The 17,194-nt window shown below is 43.0% G+C and overlaps 1 protein-coding gene across 6 annotated transcripts in view; it reads left to right on the forward strand.

The window, feature by feature from the left end:
- LOC106577493 (VPS10 domain-containing receptor SorCS2) overlaps positions 1–17,194 on the forward strand; it is a 343,959-nt gene that overhangs the window by 159,250 nt on the left and 167,515 nt on the right. For all 6 annotated transcript variants that reach the window (XM_014155530.3, XM_014155527.3, XM_014155529.3 and 3 more), the window contains exon 3: positions 3,789–3,888. In XM_014155530.3, coding sequence (XP_014011005.1) covers positions 3,789–3,888 — 100 coding nt within the window. The remainder of the gene's footprint in view (positions 1–3,788; positions 3,889–17,194) is intronic.

The following is a 17,194-nucleotide window of genomic DNA, read 5'->3' on the forward strand; positions in this document are numbered from 1 at the left end:
CTTCCATCACTGCTTCTCTGCCTACACCTCTCTTAGCTCGGGTGTCTGCTCACTGCGTCTGCCCGATGCTCTCCATTTGTCTTCCTGGGGAAGGGAGCCGCTGGGAGCGACCTTGACATATTAGGACATTAAATCTGAATCAGCGCCTAACACCATCCTAAAGTGTTTTCGCTCGCGCTCTGTTTTCTCAAGCGCATCGACAAAAACACAATTTCTACCCAGAGTGTCTGTCTCTGACTGTCTCGCACTCATCTCTCTCTCTTTCTCCCTCTCTCTCACTCGCTCTCTGAGACACAACCCCCCCCCCCCCCCCACACACACACACACACACAATCTTTCTATATTTTCCCTGTCTCACAATATATTCTAATTTAAAGTTATATTTTTTCTTCCGCTGTTTGTATCTCCTCTTTCATTGTTTTCTTTATGACTCTCCATGCGTCATTCTCTGATACACAAGTGATTGTTTGGAATGGAAATGGCATTGTACCCTGGGGCATCATCAGTGACTTTCATCAGTTGATGTCAACATGAATATGTATGTATAAACCTCAGAGTATTTCTCTGCTATTGAAACTCTGTGCAGTGCAGATAGATTTTGAATGGCAGTTAGGCTGCGTTTACACAGGCAGCCCAATTCTTCCATGTATTGGTCTTTTGACCAAAGGAGGTTGGTGGCATCTTAATTGGGGAGAACAGAATCGTGGTAATGACTGGAGCGGAATCAGCAATTCTAAACTCATCTTGAACACTGAATAGTCAGTGTGAAAAAGCCTGCAGGTTATGTTGTATTTTATTTAATTTTTTCATTAATATTGTTGTAGTATAGCCTTGGATTTCATCTATTCAATATGGCATGCTGCAAGGAATAATATGACATAAAATGCTTCAGAGAGAAGCATCACTCAATATTTCTCCATTTTAGAAAGTGGCTTTGGCAGGAGTGTGAAGAACAATGTATTTTTGTACAAAAGATGTTCGGTAACACTCCTTCCTTTCTTCCCATTACACTCTTTCCCTGTTCCCCTTCCTCCTCCTCTCTATCTCACATTCCCTCTCTCCAGTGCACTGTTTCAAAGTAATTATTTCTCACTCATCTAATGTAGCTCATCTCATCCATCCAGTCTATTAATCTGGGTAGCTGACTGGCATGTACTAAATTAACTCTCCTATTAACTTAACATCATTACTCTTTTACACGTTGGCCATCCGAACACCGGGGCTCCAAACACAATCCCCCAAATTAGCCTTATTAGTTACATAATGTCTCATTGATGACCCTTTGACTTCAATCCCATGGGAGATTTAACGAGCATTTTTTTGTCTCTCAAGCATTTAAATCCAAATGATCACAAAAGCGTTCTCTCTTACTCGGTGGTAATGAGGCTGTTTATACTGGTTGAGGAATCATTGCTCAATTAGAATTTGTTGTGTTTTCCGCTACTGTCCCTTTAAATCTAGTTAGCTTTTGGCTCCTTTAAATGATTAAATCCACTAACATTTTCAGGCAGCAGGTAGCCTAGTGGTTAGAGTGTTGGGCCAGTTACCGAAAGGTTGTTCGTTCGATTCTTCAAGCCGATAAGGTGAAAAATCTTCCTATGTGGCCTTGAGCAAGACACGTATCCCTAATTGCTCAAGGGTCCCTCTGATAAAGGTAGACCCTGGTCTCAGGGAGAGTTGGGATATGCAAAAAACTATGCACTCAGTGTATCATCTTGTGAGTATGCATAGAGTCAGTGCAAGAGAGACATTCAGGCATTTGAGAAGCTTTGAGGGTTCTGTGTGGCTCAGTTGGTAGAGCATGGCGCTTGCAATGCTAGGTTTGTGGGTTTGTTTCCCATGGGGGAAAATTACAAAAAATGTATGCACTCACTACTGTACGTTGCTCTTGATAGGAGTTTCAGCTAAAATGCGGCAGTGAACTAAACATTTAAAGAAAGCTATAAAAATGTATGTGTTCTTAGGTTTTAAAGGTACTGACTGACAGCCTATGGACTTCATCTCCCCTCCCTCTCCCTGTAGGCCTCGGTAACAGCAGCAAAGTCAGCACACAGCTTTGAGTTGAGCTGTAAGCTCTGGCTCCGTATACACTCAGTCATCAGCAGGATCTGTCTGTCGTCTCTGAGTTATCCAGGTTAAACAACCCCCACAGTGCACTGGGGGAAGATGAAAACACTACTTGCTGACCGCGGGGACGTGAAGAAATAGCTCAACCCCTACTAGGCCACTCCATTTTGTGCAGCCTGTCAGAGCACTCAGCTAGAGCTTTGCCGAATGGATCAAGGATTGTGACGACTTGGTGTGTGTGTGTGTGGGGGGGGGGGGGGTGCTCTGTGTCTGTGTGTGTGTTTGCGTGGCCACACGTGGGCATGCACATGTTTGCGTGTATGTTTATGTGTCTGTCTGTGTGTGCATATCTGTCTGCCGGTGTGTGTGCTAGGTTGTCGTTTATTGTCATGAGTCTTGTCCTGGAGGACAAGAACTGAGCGATTTCCCCTTAGATAGTACAGATGCAAAATCAAAATCGGCTATATTGTAAAAATGAATGAAAATTCAAATGTGCTTTCTGGTCTTAATTTAAGGTTAGGGTTAGGCATTAGGTTTAGCGGTGTGTTTAAGTTTAGGGTTAAGGTTAGGGTTAAGTTTAAAATCATATTTTATGACTTTGTGGCTGTTCCAGCTACTGGCCACTCTGCAGAGCTACCTCCAGAACATGAACAAGAAACGCTAACCTGTGTGTGCGACTGTGTGTATTTCCTCTTGTTATACCCATGTGTTTGTGTGTGTGCCCACCATTGTGGTTGCTGCCCTGCTGAGTGTAAGACGGTAACGCTGTAAAGTAAATCCACTTGTCTGGTGCAGAGTGGGGCCGGGTGGACTTGATCTCTGATCACTCCCCTTCATCAAGGCCTCCCCTGCCAGCCCCCTCTCCCATCCCCTCTCTTCAACACTGAATGCTCTATGCTCTCTCTCCACTTACCTCTCTCATTCAGCACAGCAGCACTTCCATTCCAATCTGGTTCAGGAGGTTGGACTGACTATCTCTTTATAAAAACGTACCACTTCAGGGGTATCCTTACTGGCAATAGTGCAATACTGGAATAGAAATCATGCCAATTGAATATATTTTAATATAGAGTTCCTCTGTGTCCACTATACCTGTTGGTTGGCCTGTGTTTACAGTTATATCTGAGTCTCCTTTATACTTTGGTTTGATTCACACCAAACATGTAGAATATGCAGTCTCGCAAAATGAATGCAATTGACTCTGAATAAAATACGCCTGTCAATTTCCCACAGACTGCCATACCTTTTCACCCTTGGCGAGCAAAACTGCACCATTCAACAGAAAATGTCACAAATAATGACTTTCCCGGCACTAGCGGCGCCATCGCTAGGTGTTTGATTTGGCTAGGCTGGAGAAATATCCTCAAGGAGCTGACCATCAATCTCAGAATCTCAGGGTCCTTGCTCCATAGCTGTCACCTAACCATCACCTGCTCATGAAACTGCCAGATTTTGGTGATTTGCCAGTGTGTTTCGCTGCTTCGCCCCTAGCCCACGGTTATTCGTCAGTGGAGAATGCTAATAAAAAAATAATGGCTCAAGAGTGCTGTAGTGTAAAAAAAATAATTACTGCTTCTTATGTGTGAGAAATTAAGATTGCATTTTGACTCCGTTTATGTTGATGCAAAGATTTTGTAAAACCTGTAATTCAATCAGACCCACGATATTGACCTCTCTCTCTCTCTCTCTCTCTCTCTCTCTCTCTCTCTGTTTCTCCTCAGGTCTAGTGACTATGGCACCACCTACAGCAAGCTCAACCTGATGCCTGGGACAACTATCGTGGTTTCTAACTTCTATATCTGCCCAATCAACAAGAAAAAGGTAAGAAGTCTTCAGCCTGCTTTGTCTATATTCTCCCCGCCACTCACCTGCAATGACATTATAGCTGCAATTAGTTATTGGCAACTTCCTCTTAGTCCACTGACCTTGAAGACAGTTATTGTCGAGAGACAACACTCAGCTGCTTTAGGAAAGCTTGGTGACATGGTTTTAGATAGGGATTTTTTAAAATTGGTTTTCAGTTAAAAAGATAAGAAAATTGTATACAATTCCTTGTGAATTCCTCGACTCCTTGCACGTCGACTCCAGGTGTCGATTCCCATTTTTGAGTGTCAAGAATCGATTCCGCTAGGAATTGACTCCTAAGATTCAGTATTTTTGGAACGGAGGAGACTGATTAGTTGCCGTACTTCCGTGAACGCAAACACTTGCATCTTTCATAGCGAGCCACAGAGGAACGGAGAGAGAGGGGAGGGGCACCGTATAGGCAGGGCTGCCACCAGGCAGACAGAGTCAGAAGTGTGCACTAGCCCTATCTATCGGCAATCAAAAGGTGTATTTTGCAATGGAATGCTGAAACTTGCAATTTCTCAGCTTGCAATGTCTCGCAACTTCAGTAAAGCTGGGCCTATCATCAAAGAATAGGCTAGGACATTCTACACACAACAGACTTAGGACAGACTGAAGACTGAACACACGCATCATTAGCAAAGAGTAAGAGCAGGCGAGCCAGCGTGAGGAAGAAGGTAGAGGGGGCAGGCAGAAAGAATGTCTTGGTAATCTGTATCTTGCAATGTCTTGTCTTGCATGCCTCACAAGTTCATCAAAGTAGCCTAAAGATTGTCTCTTCCTGTCTGGTTTTATTTATATTACACAACTTTCCCCAGGCCTTTATAGCCTACCATCTAGTTAGGCTATAATGCTATTTTTTTTCTGTTAGGGATTTTTCTTAACGTTAACGATCCCAACTTCGTTTAAACAATTTAATGTTAAAATGTTCGCATCCCTAATTTTAGACAGAGTTGTAGATTTCATGAAACACAAAGTTTAGGAGAAAGTGAGGGCACTTTGGACCTGCTCTTTATTTTCCCCTTCCGTCTCCCGTGGCAGCTTGTCCATTCAACTGATGCTATCCCCTGGGCTCAGTGCTCTAATCAATAAGAGATTGAGGAGATTAGACAAAGTAACTCATCCATCCTCTCCATTCCACCAATTCCCAAATTCACCTGGGACTCTCTGACTCACCCTCCAGGGTCACACACACACACATTTTCACGATGGTTGGAGACGAGACACTGTACTGTAGCGGTTAATAGCCTGGGAATAGACACCGTTGCCTTAGAGCACACAAAGAGCTATACATACCTCGGCCTAAACATCAACACCACAGGTAACGTCCACAAGGCTGTGAATGATCTAAGAGGCAAGGCAAGAAGGGCCTTCTACGCCATCAAAAGGAACATAGAACTCGACATTCCAATTAGGATATGGTTAAAAATACTTCAATCAGTTATAGAAACCATTGCCCTCTATGGTTGTGGGGTTTGGAGTCCATTCACCAACCAAGAATTTACAAAATGTGACAAACACCCAATTGAGACTCTGCATGCAGAATTCTGTTAAAACGATACTTTGTGTGCAACACTAAACCCCAAACGATGCATGTAGAGCAGAATTATGACTATACCCACTAGTTATCAACATCCAGAAAAGAGCTGTTCAATTCTACAACCACAAAAGGAAGCAATGCCCACACATTCCACCATAAAGCCTTCACCTACAGAGAGATGAACCTAGAGAAGAGTCCCCTCACCAACAGGTAGGGAGGGAGAGAGAATCTAAGTGAGAGACTGATGGCGAGTGAAAGAGGGAGAGAGAATCTAAGAGAGAGAGAGACTGACAACGAAGGAAAGATTGCGAGAGACTGAAACGGAGAGTCTGAGAGAGAATCTAAGAGAGAGTGAGCCGACAGGGGGAGATTGGTGTCTCAGGGGTCCTGACTGTGAACTGTGAGTGTCTGCGTTCTGACAGTCGGAAGTCTGGTAATAAGAACTGTGGATCAGCTTGGTATTTAAACATACCCCAGGGCTAGCAGGAGGGAATTCCTATCAGTGGGAGCCCAACCACTGCTCTCTGTGTGTGTGTGTGTGTGTGTGTGTGTGTGTGTGTGTGTGTGTGTGTGTGTGTGTGTGTGTGTGTGTGTGTACATACAGTGCCTTGCAAAAGTATTCAGACCCCTTAGATTTCTTTCACGTTTTCTTGTGTTACCAAGTGGGATTAAAATACATTTAATTGGTGAAGGTGGTACTAAATGTTACCAAAACTTCAAACAAAACTGAATATTACATAAAGGCAACCTGAATGAACAAATAATTCAACAAGTACATACTTATTTCATTTACTTCATAAACAAAGTTAATCCCAATTGAGATGTTGTGGCAGGACTTGAAACGAGCAGTTCATGCTTGAAAACCCACAAATGTTGCTGAGTTAAAGCAGTTCTGCATGCAAGAGTGGGTCAAAACTCCTCCACAGCGATGTGAGAGACTGATCAAAAACTTCAGGAAGCATTTGGTTGCAGTCATTGCAGCTAAAGGTGGCACAACCAGTTATTGAGTGTAAGGGGGCAATTACTTTGTAAACTCAGGTTCCCTTTATCTAATATTAGGTTTTGGTTGAAGTTCTGATAACATTCAGTATCAAAAATATGCAAAAATAGAGAAAATCAGAAGGGGAGCAAATACTTTTTCACGGCACTGTATACAGTCCATTCGGAAAGTATTCTGACCCCTTGACTTTTTCCACATTTGGTTACGTTACAGCCTTATTCTAAAATGGATGGAATTGTTTTTGTCCTTCATGAATCTACACACAATACCCCATAATGACAAAGCAAAAACAGGTTTTTATACATTTTTCCAAATAAAAAAATGGAAATATCACATTTACATAAGTATTTAGACCCTTTACTCAGTACTTTATTGAAGCACCTTTGGTCGCAATTATAGCCTTGAGTCTTCTTGGGCATGATGCTACAAGCTTGGCACACCTGTATTTGGGGAGTTTCTCCAATTATTCTCTGCAGATCCTCTCAAGCTCTGTCAGGTTGGATGGGGAGCGTTGCTGCACAGCTATTTTCAGGTCTCTCCAGAGATGTTCGATCAGGTTCAAGTTCGGGCTCTGGCTGGACAACTCAAGGACATTCAGAGACTTGTCCCGAAGCCACTCCTGCGTTGTCTTGACTGTGTGCTTAGGGTCGGTGTCCTGTTGGAAGGTGAACCTTCGCCCCAGTCTTAGCTCTGGAGCAGGTTTTCATCAAGGATCTCTTTGTGCTCTGCTCCGTTTCTCTGTACTTTGCTCCGTTTTTTTTCTCCGTCTGGCCTGATTGGTGGAGTGCTGCAGAGACGGTTGTCCTTTTGGAAGGTTCTCCCATCTCCACAAAGGAATTCTGGAGTTCTGTCAGAGTGACCATTGTGTTCTTCATCACCTCCCTGACCAAGGCCTTTCTCCCGTAATTGCTCAGTTTGACCGGGCAGCCAGCTCTAGGAAGAGTTTTGGTACTTCCAAACTTATTCCATTTAAGAATGATGGAGGCCATTGTGTTCTTGGGGACCTTCAATGCTGCAGAATTTTTTTGGTACCCTTCCGACACAATCATGTTTCGGAGCTCTCCGGACAATTCCTTTGACCTCATGGCTTGTTTTTTGCTCTGATGTGCACTGTCAACTGTGGGACCTTATAAAGACAGGTGTGTGTCTTCCCAAAACATGAACAAAGTAATTGAATATATCACAGGTGGACTCCAATCAAGTTGTAGAAACATCTCAAGGATGATCAATGGAAACAGGATGCACCTGAGCGCAATTTCGAGTCTTCATAGCAAAGGGTTTTAATACTTATGCAAATAAGGCATTTCTGTTTTTTATTCCAACCACCTGTTTTCGCTTTGTCATTATGAGGTATGGTGTGTGGACTGATGAGGATACAAATGTATTTAATCCATTTTAGAATAAGGCTGTAATGTAACAACATGTAGAAAAAGTCAAGGAGTCTGAATACTTACTGAATGCACTGTGTATATAAAAATGTATAACAAAAATACCGTATAGTCGTTGCAAGAGTTTTCAACCACTTGGTTTAGGCAAGCCTAAATTAGTTCAGGAGTCAAATGTGGCTTAACAAATCACATAAATCACTGTGTGAAACAATAGGGGCTGACCTGATTTTTTTATGACTAACCCTTTCTCTTTCCCCCATACATACTACACATGTAAGGTCTCTCAGTCAAGACTGAATTTCAAGCACAGATTCAACTACAAAGATCAGGGAGCTTTTCGAAAGCCTCATAAAGAAGGGCAGTGATTGGTGGATGGGTAACAATAACAAATCAGACATTGAATATCTCTTTAAGCATGGTTAATAATTATGCTTTAAACCACCCAGACACATCAGAGATACAGTCGTACTTCTGAACTGAGCTGCATGACAGGAATGAAACTGCTCAGGGATGTTACAGGATGGAGCTATGCACAGGCAAAATCCTAGAGGAAAACCTGCTTCAGTCTGCTTTACACCAGAGACTGGGAGAGGAATTCACCTTTCAGCAGGCCAATAACCTACAACACAAGGACAAATCTACAAAGACCTCAAAATTGCTTGTTTAACCATGATCCCCAACATCTTGCCAGAGCTTGAAGAATTTTGAAAAGAATAATGGGCAAATATTTCACAATCCAGGTGTGCAAAGGTCTTAAAGACAGTTGTAATCGATGCCAAAGGTGTTTCTAACATGTTAACTCAGGGAGCTGAATACTCATTTAACAACTATATTTTAGTTATTCCATTTCTATTAATCTTTATAAAATATTAGAATTGTTCTTCCACTTTGACATTACAGAGTATTTTGTGTAAATTGTTGTCAAAAAATGACAATTAAATCAATTTTAATCCCACTTTGTAATACAATAAAATGTGAAGAAATCCAAGGTGTCTGAATACTTTTGCAAGGTTTTTATTTTTTTAAATTTTATTTCACCTTTATTTAACCAGGTAGGCCAGTTGAGAACAAGTTCTCTTTTACAACTGCGACCTGGCCGAGATAAAGCAAAGCAGGGCTACAAATATAACAGCACAGAGTTACACAAACAAAAGTACAGACAATAACACAATAGAAAAATCTATGTACAGTGTGTTCAAATGTAGAAGCGTAGGGAGGTAAGGCAATAAATAGGCCATAGAGGCAAAATAATTACAATTTAGCATTAACACTGGAGTGATAGATGTGCAGATAATGATGTGCAAGTAGTGATACTGGGGTGCAAAAGAGCAAGAGGATAAATAACAATATTGGGATGAGGTAGTTGGGTGTGCTATTTACAGATTGGCTGTGTACAGGTACAGTGATCAGTAAGCTGCTCTGACAGCTGATGCTTAAAGTTAAAGAGGGAGATATAAGACTCCAGCTTCAGTGATTTTTGCAATTCGTTCCAGTCATTGGCAGCAGAGAACTGGAGGGAAAGGCAGCCAAAGGAAGTGTTGGCTTTAGGGATGACCAGTGAAATATACCTGCTGGAGCGCGTGCTACGGGTGGGTGTTGCTATGGTGACCAGTGAGCTGAGGTAAGGTGGGGCTTTACCTAGCATAGACTTATAGATGACCTGGAGCCAGTGGGTTTGGCGACAAATATGTAGTGAGGGCCAGCCAACGAGAGCATACAGGTCGCAGTGGTGGATAGTATATGGGGCTTTGGTGACAAAACGGATGGCACTGTAATAGACTACATCCAATTTGCTGAGTTGAGTGTTGGAGGCTATTTTGTAAATTACATCTCCGAAGTCAGGGATCGGTAGGAAAGTCCGTTTTACGAGGTTATGTTTGGCAGCATGAGTGAAGGAGGCTTTGTTGCGAAATAGGAAGCCGATTCTGGATTTAATTTTGGATTGGAGATGCTTAATGTGAGTCTGGAAGGAGAGTTTACAGTCTAACCAGACACCTAGGTATTTGTAGTTGTCCACATATTCTAAGTCAGAGCCGTCCAGAGTAATGATGCTAGTCGGGGCGGGAGGGTGAAAGCAGCAATCGGTTGAAAAGCATGCACTTAGTTTTACCGCGCATTTAAAAGCAGTTGGAGGCCTCGGAAGGAGTGTTGTATGGCATTGAAGCTCGTTTGGAGGTTTATTAACACTGTCCAAAGAAGGGCCAGATGTATACAGAATGGTGTCGTCTGCATAGAGGTGGATCAGGATGGATATAGGTCTATAACAGTTTGGGTCTAGAGTGTCTCCAACTTTGAAGATGGGGATGACCGCGGCAGCTTTACAATCTTTGGGGATCTCAGACGATACAAAAGATAGGTTGAATAGGCTGGTAATAGGGGTTGCAACAATTTCGGCGGATAATTTTAGAAAGAGAGGGTCCAGATTGTCTACCCCAGCTGATTTGTAGGGATCCAGATTTTGCAGCTCTTTCAGAACATCAGCTGTCTGGATTTGGGCGAAGAAGAAGCTGGGGGGGGGGGGCTTGGGCAAGTTGCTGCAGGGGGTACTGAGATGTTGGTCGGGGTAGGGGTAGCCAGGTGGAAAGCATGGCCAGCCATAGAGAAATGCTTATTGAAATGATCGATTATCGTAGATTTATCAGTGGTGACAATGTTTCCGATCCTCAGTGTAGTGGGCAGCTGGGAGGAGGAGCTCTTATTCTCCATGGACTTTACAGTGTCCCAAAACCTTTTGGAATTAATGCTACAGGATGCAAATTTCTGTTTGAAAAAGCTAGCCTTAGCTTTCCTAACTGACTGAGTAAATTGGTTCCTGACTTCCCTGAAAAGTTGCATATCGCGGGGGCTATTCAATACTAATGCAGAACGCCACAGGATGTTTTTGTGCTGGTCAAAGGCAGTCAAGTCTGGAGTGAACCAAAGGCTATATCTGTTCTTAGTTCTAGATTTTTTGAATGGGGCATGCTTATTTAAGATGGTGAGGAAAGCACTTTTAAAGAGCAACCAGGCATCCTCTACTGACGGGATGAGGTCAATATCCTTCCAGGATACCCGGGCAAGGTCAATAAGAAAGGCCTGCTAGCTGAATTGTTTTAGGGAGTGTTTGACAGTGATGAGGGGTGGTCGTTTGACCGTGGACCCATTACGCACGCAGGAAATGAAGCAATGATCGCTGAGATCCTGGTTGAAGACAGCAGAGGTGTAATTAGAGGGCAAGTTGGTCAGGATAATATCTAAGAGGGTGCCCATGGTTATGGATTTAGGGTTTACCTGGTAGCTTCCTTGATAATTTGTGTGAGATTGAGGGCATCTAGCTTAGATTGTAGGACAGCCGGGGTGTTAATAAGCATGTCCCAGTTTAGGTCACCTAACAGTACGAACTCTGAAGATAGATGGGGGCAATCAATTCACATATGGTGTCCAGGGCACAGCTGGGGGCTGAAGGGGGTCTATAACAAGCGGCAACGGTGAGAGAATTGTTTCTGGAAAGGTGGATTTTTAAAAGTAGAAGCTCGAATTGTTTGGGCACAGACCTGGATAGTATGACAGAACTCTGCAGGCTATCTCTGCAGTAGATTGCAACTCCGCCCCCTTGGGCAGTTCTATCTTGTCGGAAAATGTTATAGTTAGGGATGGAAATTTCAGAATTTGTGGTGGTCTTCCAAAGCCAGGATTCAGACACGACTAGGACATCTGGGTTGGCGGAGTGTGCTAAAGCAGTGAATAAAACAAACGTAGGGAGGGGCTTCTAATGTTAACATGCATGAAACCATGGCTTTTACGGTTACAGAAGTCAACAAATGAGAGCGCCTGGGGAATGGGAGTGGAGCTAGGGGCTGCAGAGCCTGGGTTAACCTCTACATCACCAGAGGAACAGAGGAGGAGTAGGATAAGGGTACGGCTAAAGGCTATAAGAACTGCTCGTCTAGTGTGTTCAGAACAGAAAGTAAAAGGAGCAGATTTCTGGGCACGGAAGAATAGATTCAAGGCATAATGTACAAACAAGGGTATGGTAGGATGTGAATGCAGTGGAGGTAAACCTAGGCATTGAGTAACGATGAGAGAGGTGTTGTCTCTAGAAGCACCATTTAAGCCAGGTGAGGTCACTGTATGTGTGGGGGGTGGAACAAAAGGGCTAGCTAAGGCATATTGAGCAGGGCTGGAGGCTCTACAGTAAAATAAGACAATAATCACTAACCAAAACAGCAATAAACAAGGCATATTGACATTAAGTACAGGCATGTGTAGCCGAGTGATCATAGTGTCCAGTGAGTAGCTAGGCAAGCTGGAGACACAGCGATTACTTTCGTTTTGCCTTATGTAACCATCTGTCTTATGTAACCATAGCAATCATAACATATCATTCTAATTTGAGTGTACCGGATGTACGTTTACTTTGTTACGCCTAGTTCATGAGACTAGGATGTGAGATTTGATATTCTGCACAAGACGAGAAGTGGGCCAATGACCAATCACATTTCTCAAATGCTTTGGGGCAAAATTCTATCTAAACCTGGAGAGGACAGTTAGGACTAACTACTTACAAAAAGCATGCTTCTGACGAAGCACTACAGTACATGAGTAAGTTAATAGCCATATTAGACTGAAAGATAAGGTAATTTCGTCAAACTTGTGAGGCTCTCCATGCTCATTCAACATATCTGCTGCAACTTCACTCAATCCCATTTTAAAAGTCTCCCTTCCTAACTGTTTTACATTCCCTGCCCAAAAATGCTTTTCATGTCGGCTACACTGTCCCACGAATGTCCTGGAAAATCACACTGTTGTCCCACATTTTGGTATTTTAAATGTGGTCACCCTAAACGCATCGTCTCTCCCCGAGATCAATAATCCTAATCACATGAGACACACAAAGAGAAAGCGGTTGGTAAAACCCTATGACGGGATTACATGGGGAAAAGGTGTAAGGGGTTCCAGGTAATCAATAATAAATCCAGAGGCAATTAGAGGAAAAGGTGAAGGGTACAGACAGATCTCGTAAAGCCTTCTTTCTAGTACCTCAAGGACTGGTCCCTTGATACACTTCAACACAAATAGCCTCTGAATAGCCTCTTCAACACAAATAGCATTTATATTGACTTTTATATGTAACATAATCTATAGCTGATAGATCTGTATTTGAATCAGACCTGGGTTCAAATTGTATTTACAATCCTTCAAATACTTTGAGCGTTTGCTTGAGCCTGCCTTAAGTGCCAGATGGGATTTTGCACTTTTGGGGCCATCCTCCCAGCCTAATTTCGTCAGGCATGCTAGTCAAGCACAGCAAAGTATTTGAAATAAAACAGATAATATTTGAGTCCACGTCGGATTTGGGTTCCCCTCAGGCTAGGTTGAAATTTACATTGCCCGTCAATTCTGTGGAGTTAAACAGAGTTTGTTAACATGGGGACCGGCTAGATGAAAGGTCATTGATCCAGGACAGGAGCATCTGTTAGATGGCGTGGTGAACTTGTGACTGGCCCAGCTACGTGTGAATGACTTACAGATCAGACAGAGAAGAAGAGAGAGTTCTACTGCCCAAAGATAACCTTGTCGTACAGAGAGATTTTTATTCACACAAGGAGTGACGTGTGCGTGGTGGTGAGATAGGAAGAGAGAGGAGAGATAGACAGGGAGAGAGACAGAGAGGGTAGAGTGTGTGCCTGTGAGAGAGTGATATGGAGAAGGGAGAGACAAAAGTAGTCAGAGACAGAGAAACAAAAACAGGCCTTGTAAGAGAGAGAGGGAACAGTTTGCTATTTCTCTCCTTTCATTTGGACATACAGTACCATATACTTATCTATGATGGACATTCAAATAGCAGGATAATTATCCCTGGACAAATCACTGTCTGACTCTCTCCTTGATAACTCCTCCACTCTCGATAGAAAACTTTAATGGAAGCAAGATCATTTTTGAAAATGTGTTAATTCTTCTCAAAAAAGAAATTCTCCAGCGTTATCTCAGGGTAGAGGAGCCGCGCAGGCAATTACAAAGGAAATTATGGGAGGAATCTTTTCAATAGCATTCATAGGAGCTGCATTCTAGTGGAAGTTGACCTTCTAGGCAGATAGAGAAAATTCACTGAGAGAAAAGTGTTTAGCCAGTGCTTGTGTGGAGTAGCTAGCTTACTTGATATTTCCTTCATTTCCACTGCCAAAACCCTTGTTGAAATGTATAATCCATAACTACTAGACTATACATTCACTTTGAAGGGAAGCCCTACTTTGTAAGAGAGCTATACACTTCAAACATAGCCTCAATCGTTGTAGCAGAGAAATGTACAATATGGTAGCTATCGATCAATCAATCGAATGCATTTTATAAAGCCCTTTTTACATCAGCAGTTGTCACAAAGTGCTTATACAGATACCCAGCCTAAAACTCCTAAGAGCAAGCAATGCAGATGTAGAAGCACAGTGGCTAGGAAAAACTCCCTAGAAAGGCAGGAATTAGGAAGAAACCTAAAGAGGAACCAGGCTCTGAGGGGTGGCCAGTCCTCTTCTGGCTGTGAATTGTGGCAATTATAAGATTACATGGCCGTTAAGGCCAGATCATTATTCAAGATGTTCAAACGTTCATAGATGACCAGCAGGGTCAAATAATAATCACAGTGGTTATAGAAGGTTCTACAGGTAAGCACCGCAGGAGTAAATGTCAGTTGGCTTTTAATAGCTGAGCATTCAGAGGTCGAGACAGCAGGAGAGAGAGAGAGAGAGAGAGAGAGAGAGAGAGAGAGAGAGAGAGAGAGAGAGAGAGAGAGAGAGAGAGAGAGAGAGAGAGAGAGAGAGAGAGAGAGAGAGAGAGAGAGAGAGAGAGAGAGAGAGAGAGAGAGAGAGAGAGAGAGAGAGAGAGAGAGAGAGAGAGAGAGAGAGAGAGAGAGAGAGACGCACAACCTGGTGGACATGGACCATGTCCGAAGAGGATGGCTGACGTTTTACATGCTCCTGACCAACTGTGCTATTTTGTTATGTTTTTTTGGCGTAACTTATTCTTTTACTTATTTTGTTCATAATGTTTCTGCTACCATCTCTTATGACCAAAAATCATTTATTGACATCAGAACAGCAATTACTCACCACAAACTGGAAGAAGCTTTTTCCTTTAACGAGTCCAACGAGAAGGATATACTGTACTGCTTTCCCGGGAACAGGCAAAAATCCCTGTCATTTGCGTGAAGAAAAGACAGAGGAAAAGAGGGCGCAGATCGGGCTCCCTTCTGAGAGTCCGTAGGCGTGCAAGTAAACTCCCATTGCCATCCATTCTACTTGTTAACATGCATTCATTGGAAAATAAAATTGATGACCTACGATTACGATTATCCTACCAACGGGACATTAAAAACTGTAATATCTCATGTTTCATGAGTCGTGGCTGAACGACTACACCGATAATATAGAGCTGGCGGGATTTTCCATGCACTGGCAGAACAGAGAAGTTACGTCTGGTAATACAAGGGGTGTGGGTGTGTGTCTTTTTGTCAATAACAGCTGGTCCACGATGTCTAATATTAAAGAAGTCTGGAGGTATTGCTCGCCTGCGGTAGAGCACCTTATGATAAGCTGTAGACCACACTATCTACCAAGAGAGTTGTCATCTATATTACTCGTAGCCGTCTATTTACCACCACAGACCGATGCTGCCACTAAGACCGCACACAGCCAACTCTATAAGGCCATAAGCAAACAAGAAAATGCTTATCCAGAAGTGGCGCTCCTAGTGGCCGGGGACTTTAATGCAGGCAAACTTAAATCAGTTTTACCAAATTTTTACTAGCATGTGCAACGAGAGGGAAAAAACTCCGGACCACCTTTACTCCACACACAGAGATGCATACAAAGCTCTCCCCCGCCCTCCATTTGGCAAACCTGACCATAATTCTATCCTCCTGTTTTCTGCTTACATTCAAAAACTAAAGCAGGAAGTACCAGTGACTCGCTCAATATGGAAGTGGTCAGATGACGCAGATGCTACGCTACAGGACTGTTTTGCTAGCACAGTCGTCCCCACAGTGACCGTACGTACATTTCCCAACCAGAAGCCATGGATTACAGGCAACATCCGCATCGAGCTAAAGGCTATAGCTGCAGCTTCAAGGAGCGGGACACTAATCCGGATGCTGAAAAGAAATCCCGCTATGCCCTCAGGCGAACCATCAAACAAGCAAAGAGTCAATACAGGATTAAGATTGAATCCTACTATACCGGCACTGATGCTCATCGGATGTGGCAGAGCTTGAAAACTATTAAGGACTACAAAGGGAAACCCAGGCGCGAGCTGCCCAGTAACGCAAGCCTACCAGACAAGCTAAATGCCTATTATGCTCGCTTCGAGGCAAGCAACACTGAAGCATGCTTGAGAGCACTAGCTGTTCTGGATGACTGTTTGATAACTCTCTCGGTAGCCGATGTGAGCAAGACCTTTAAACAGGTTAATATTCACAAAGCCCCGGGGCGAAATGGATTACAAGGACGTGTAATTAAAACATGCGCGGTCCAACTGGTAAGTGTCTTCACTGACATTTTCATCCTCTCCCTGACCGAGTCTGTAATTCCTACAGTTGAAGTCGGAAGTTTACATGCACCTTAGCCAAATACATTTAAACTCAGTTTTTCACAATTCCTGACATTCAATCCTAGTAAAAATTCCCTGTCTTAGGTCAGTTAGGATCACAACTTTATTTTAAGAATGTGAAATGTCAGAATAATAGAATAATGATGATTTATTTCATCTTTTATTTCTTTCATCACATTCCCAGTGGGTCAGAAGTTTACATACACTCAATTCGTATTTGGTAGCATTGCCTTTAAATTGTTTAACTTGGGTCAAACATTTCAGGTAGCCTTCCACAAGCTTCCCACAATAAGTTGGGTGAATTTTGGCCCATTCCTCCTGACAGAGCTGGTGTAACTGAGTCAGGTTTGTAGGCCTCCTTGCTCGCACACAATTTTTCAGTTCTGCCCACACATTTTCTATAGGATTGAGGTCAGGGCTTTGTGATGGCCACTCCAATACCTTGACTTTGTTGTCCTTAAACCATTTTGCCACAACTTTGGAAGTTGGAAGTTTCCTGACTGATGTCTTGAGATGTTGCTTCAATATATCCACATCATTTTCGTCTCTCATGATGCCATCTATTTTGTGAAGTGCACCAGTCCCTCCTGCAGCAAAGCACCCCCACAACATGATGCTGCCACCCCCATGCTTCACAGTTGGGATGGTGTTCTTCGGCTTGCAAGCCTCCCCCTTTTTCCTCCAAACATAACGATGGACATTATGGCAAAACAGTTCTATTTTTGTTTCATCAGACCAGAGGACATTTCTCCAAACAGTATAATATTTGTCCCC

This window comes from Salmo salar, chromosome 18 (assembly GCF_965601325.2).
Source record: "Salmo salar chromosome 18, fSalSal1, whole genome shotgun sequence".
Classification (NCBI taxonomy): domain Eukaryota; kingdom Metazoa; phylum Chordata; class Actinopteri; order Salmoniformes; family Salmonidae; genus Salmo; species Salmo salar.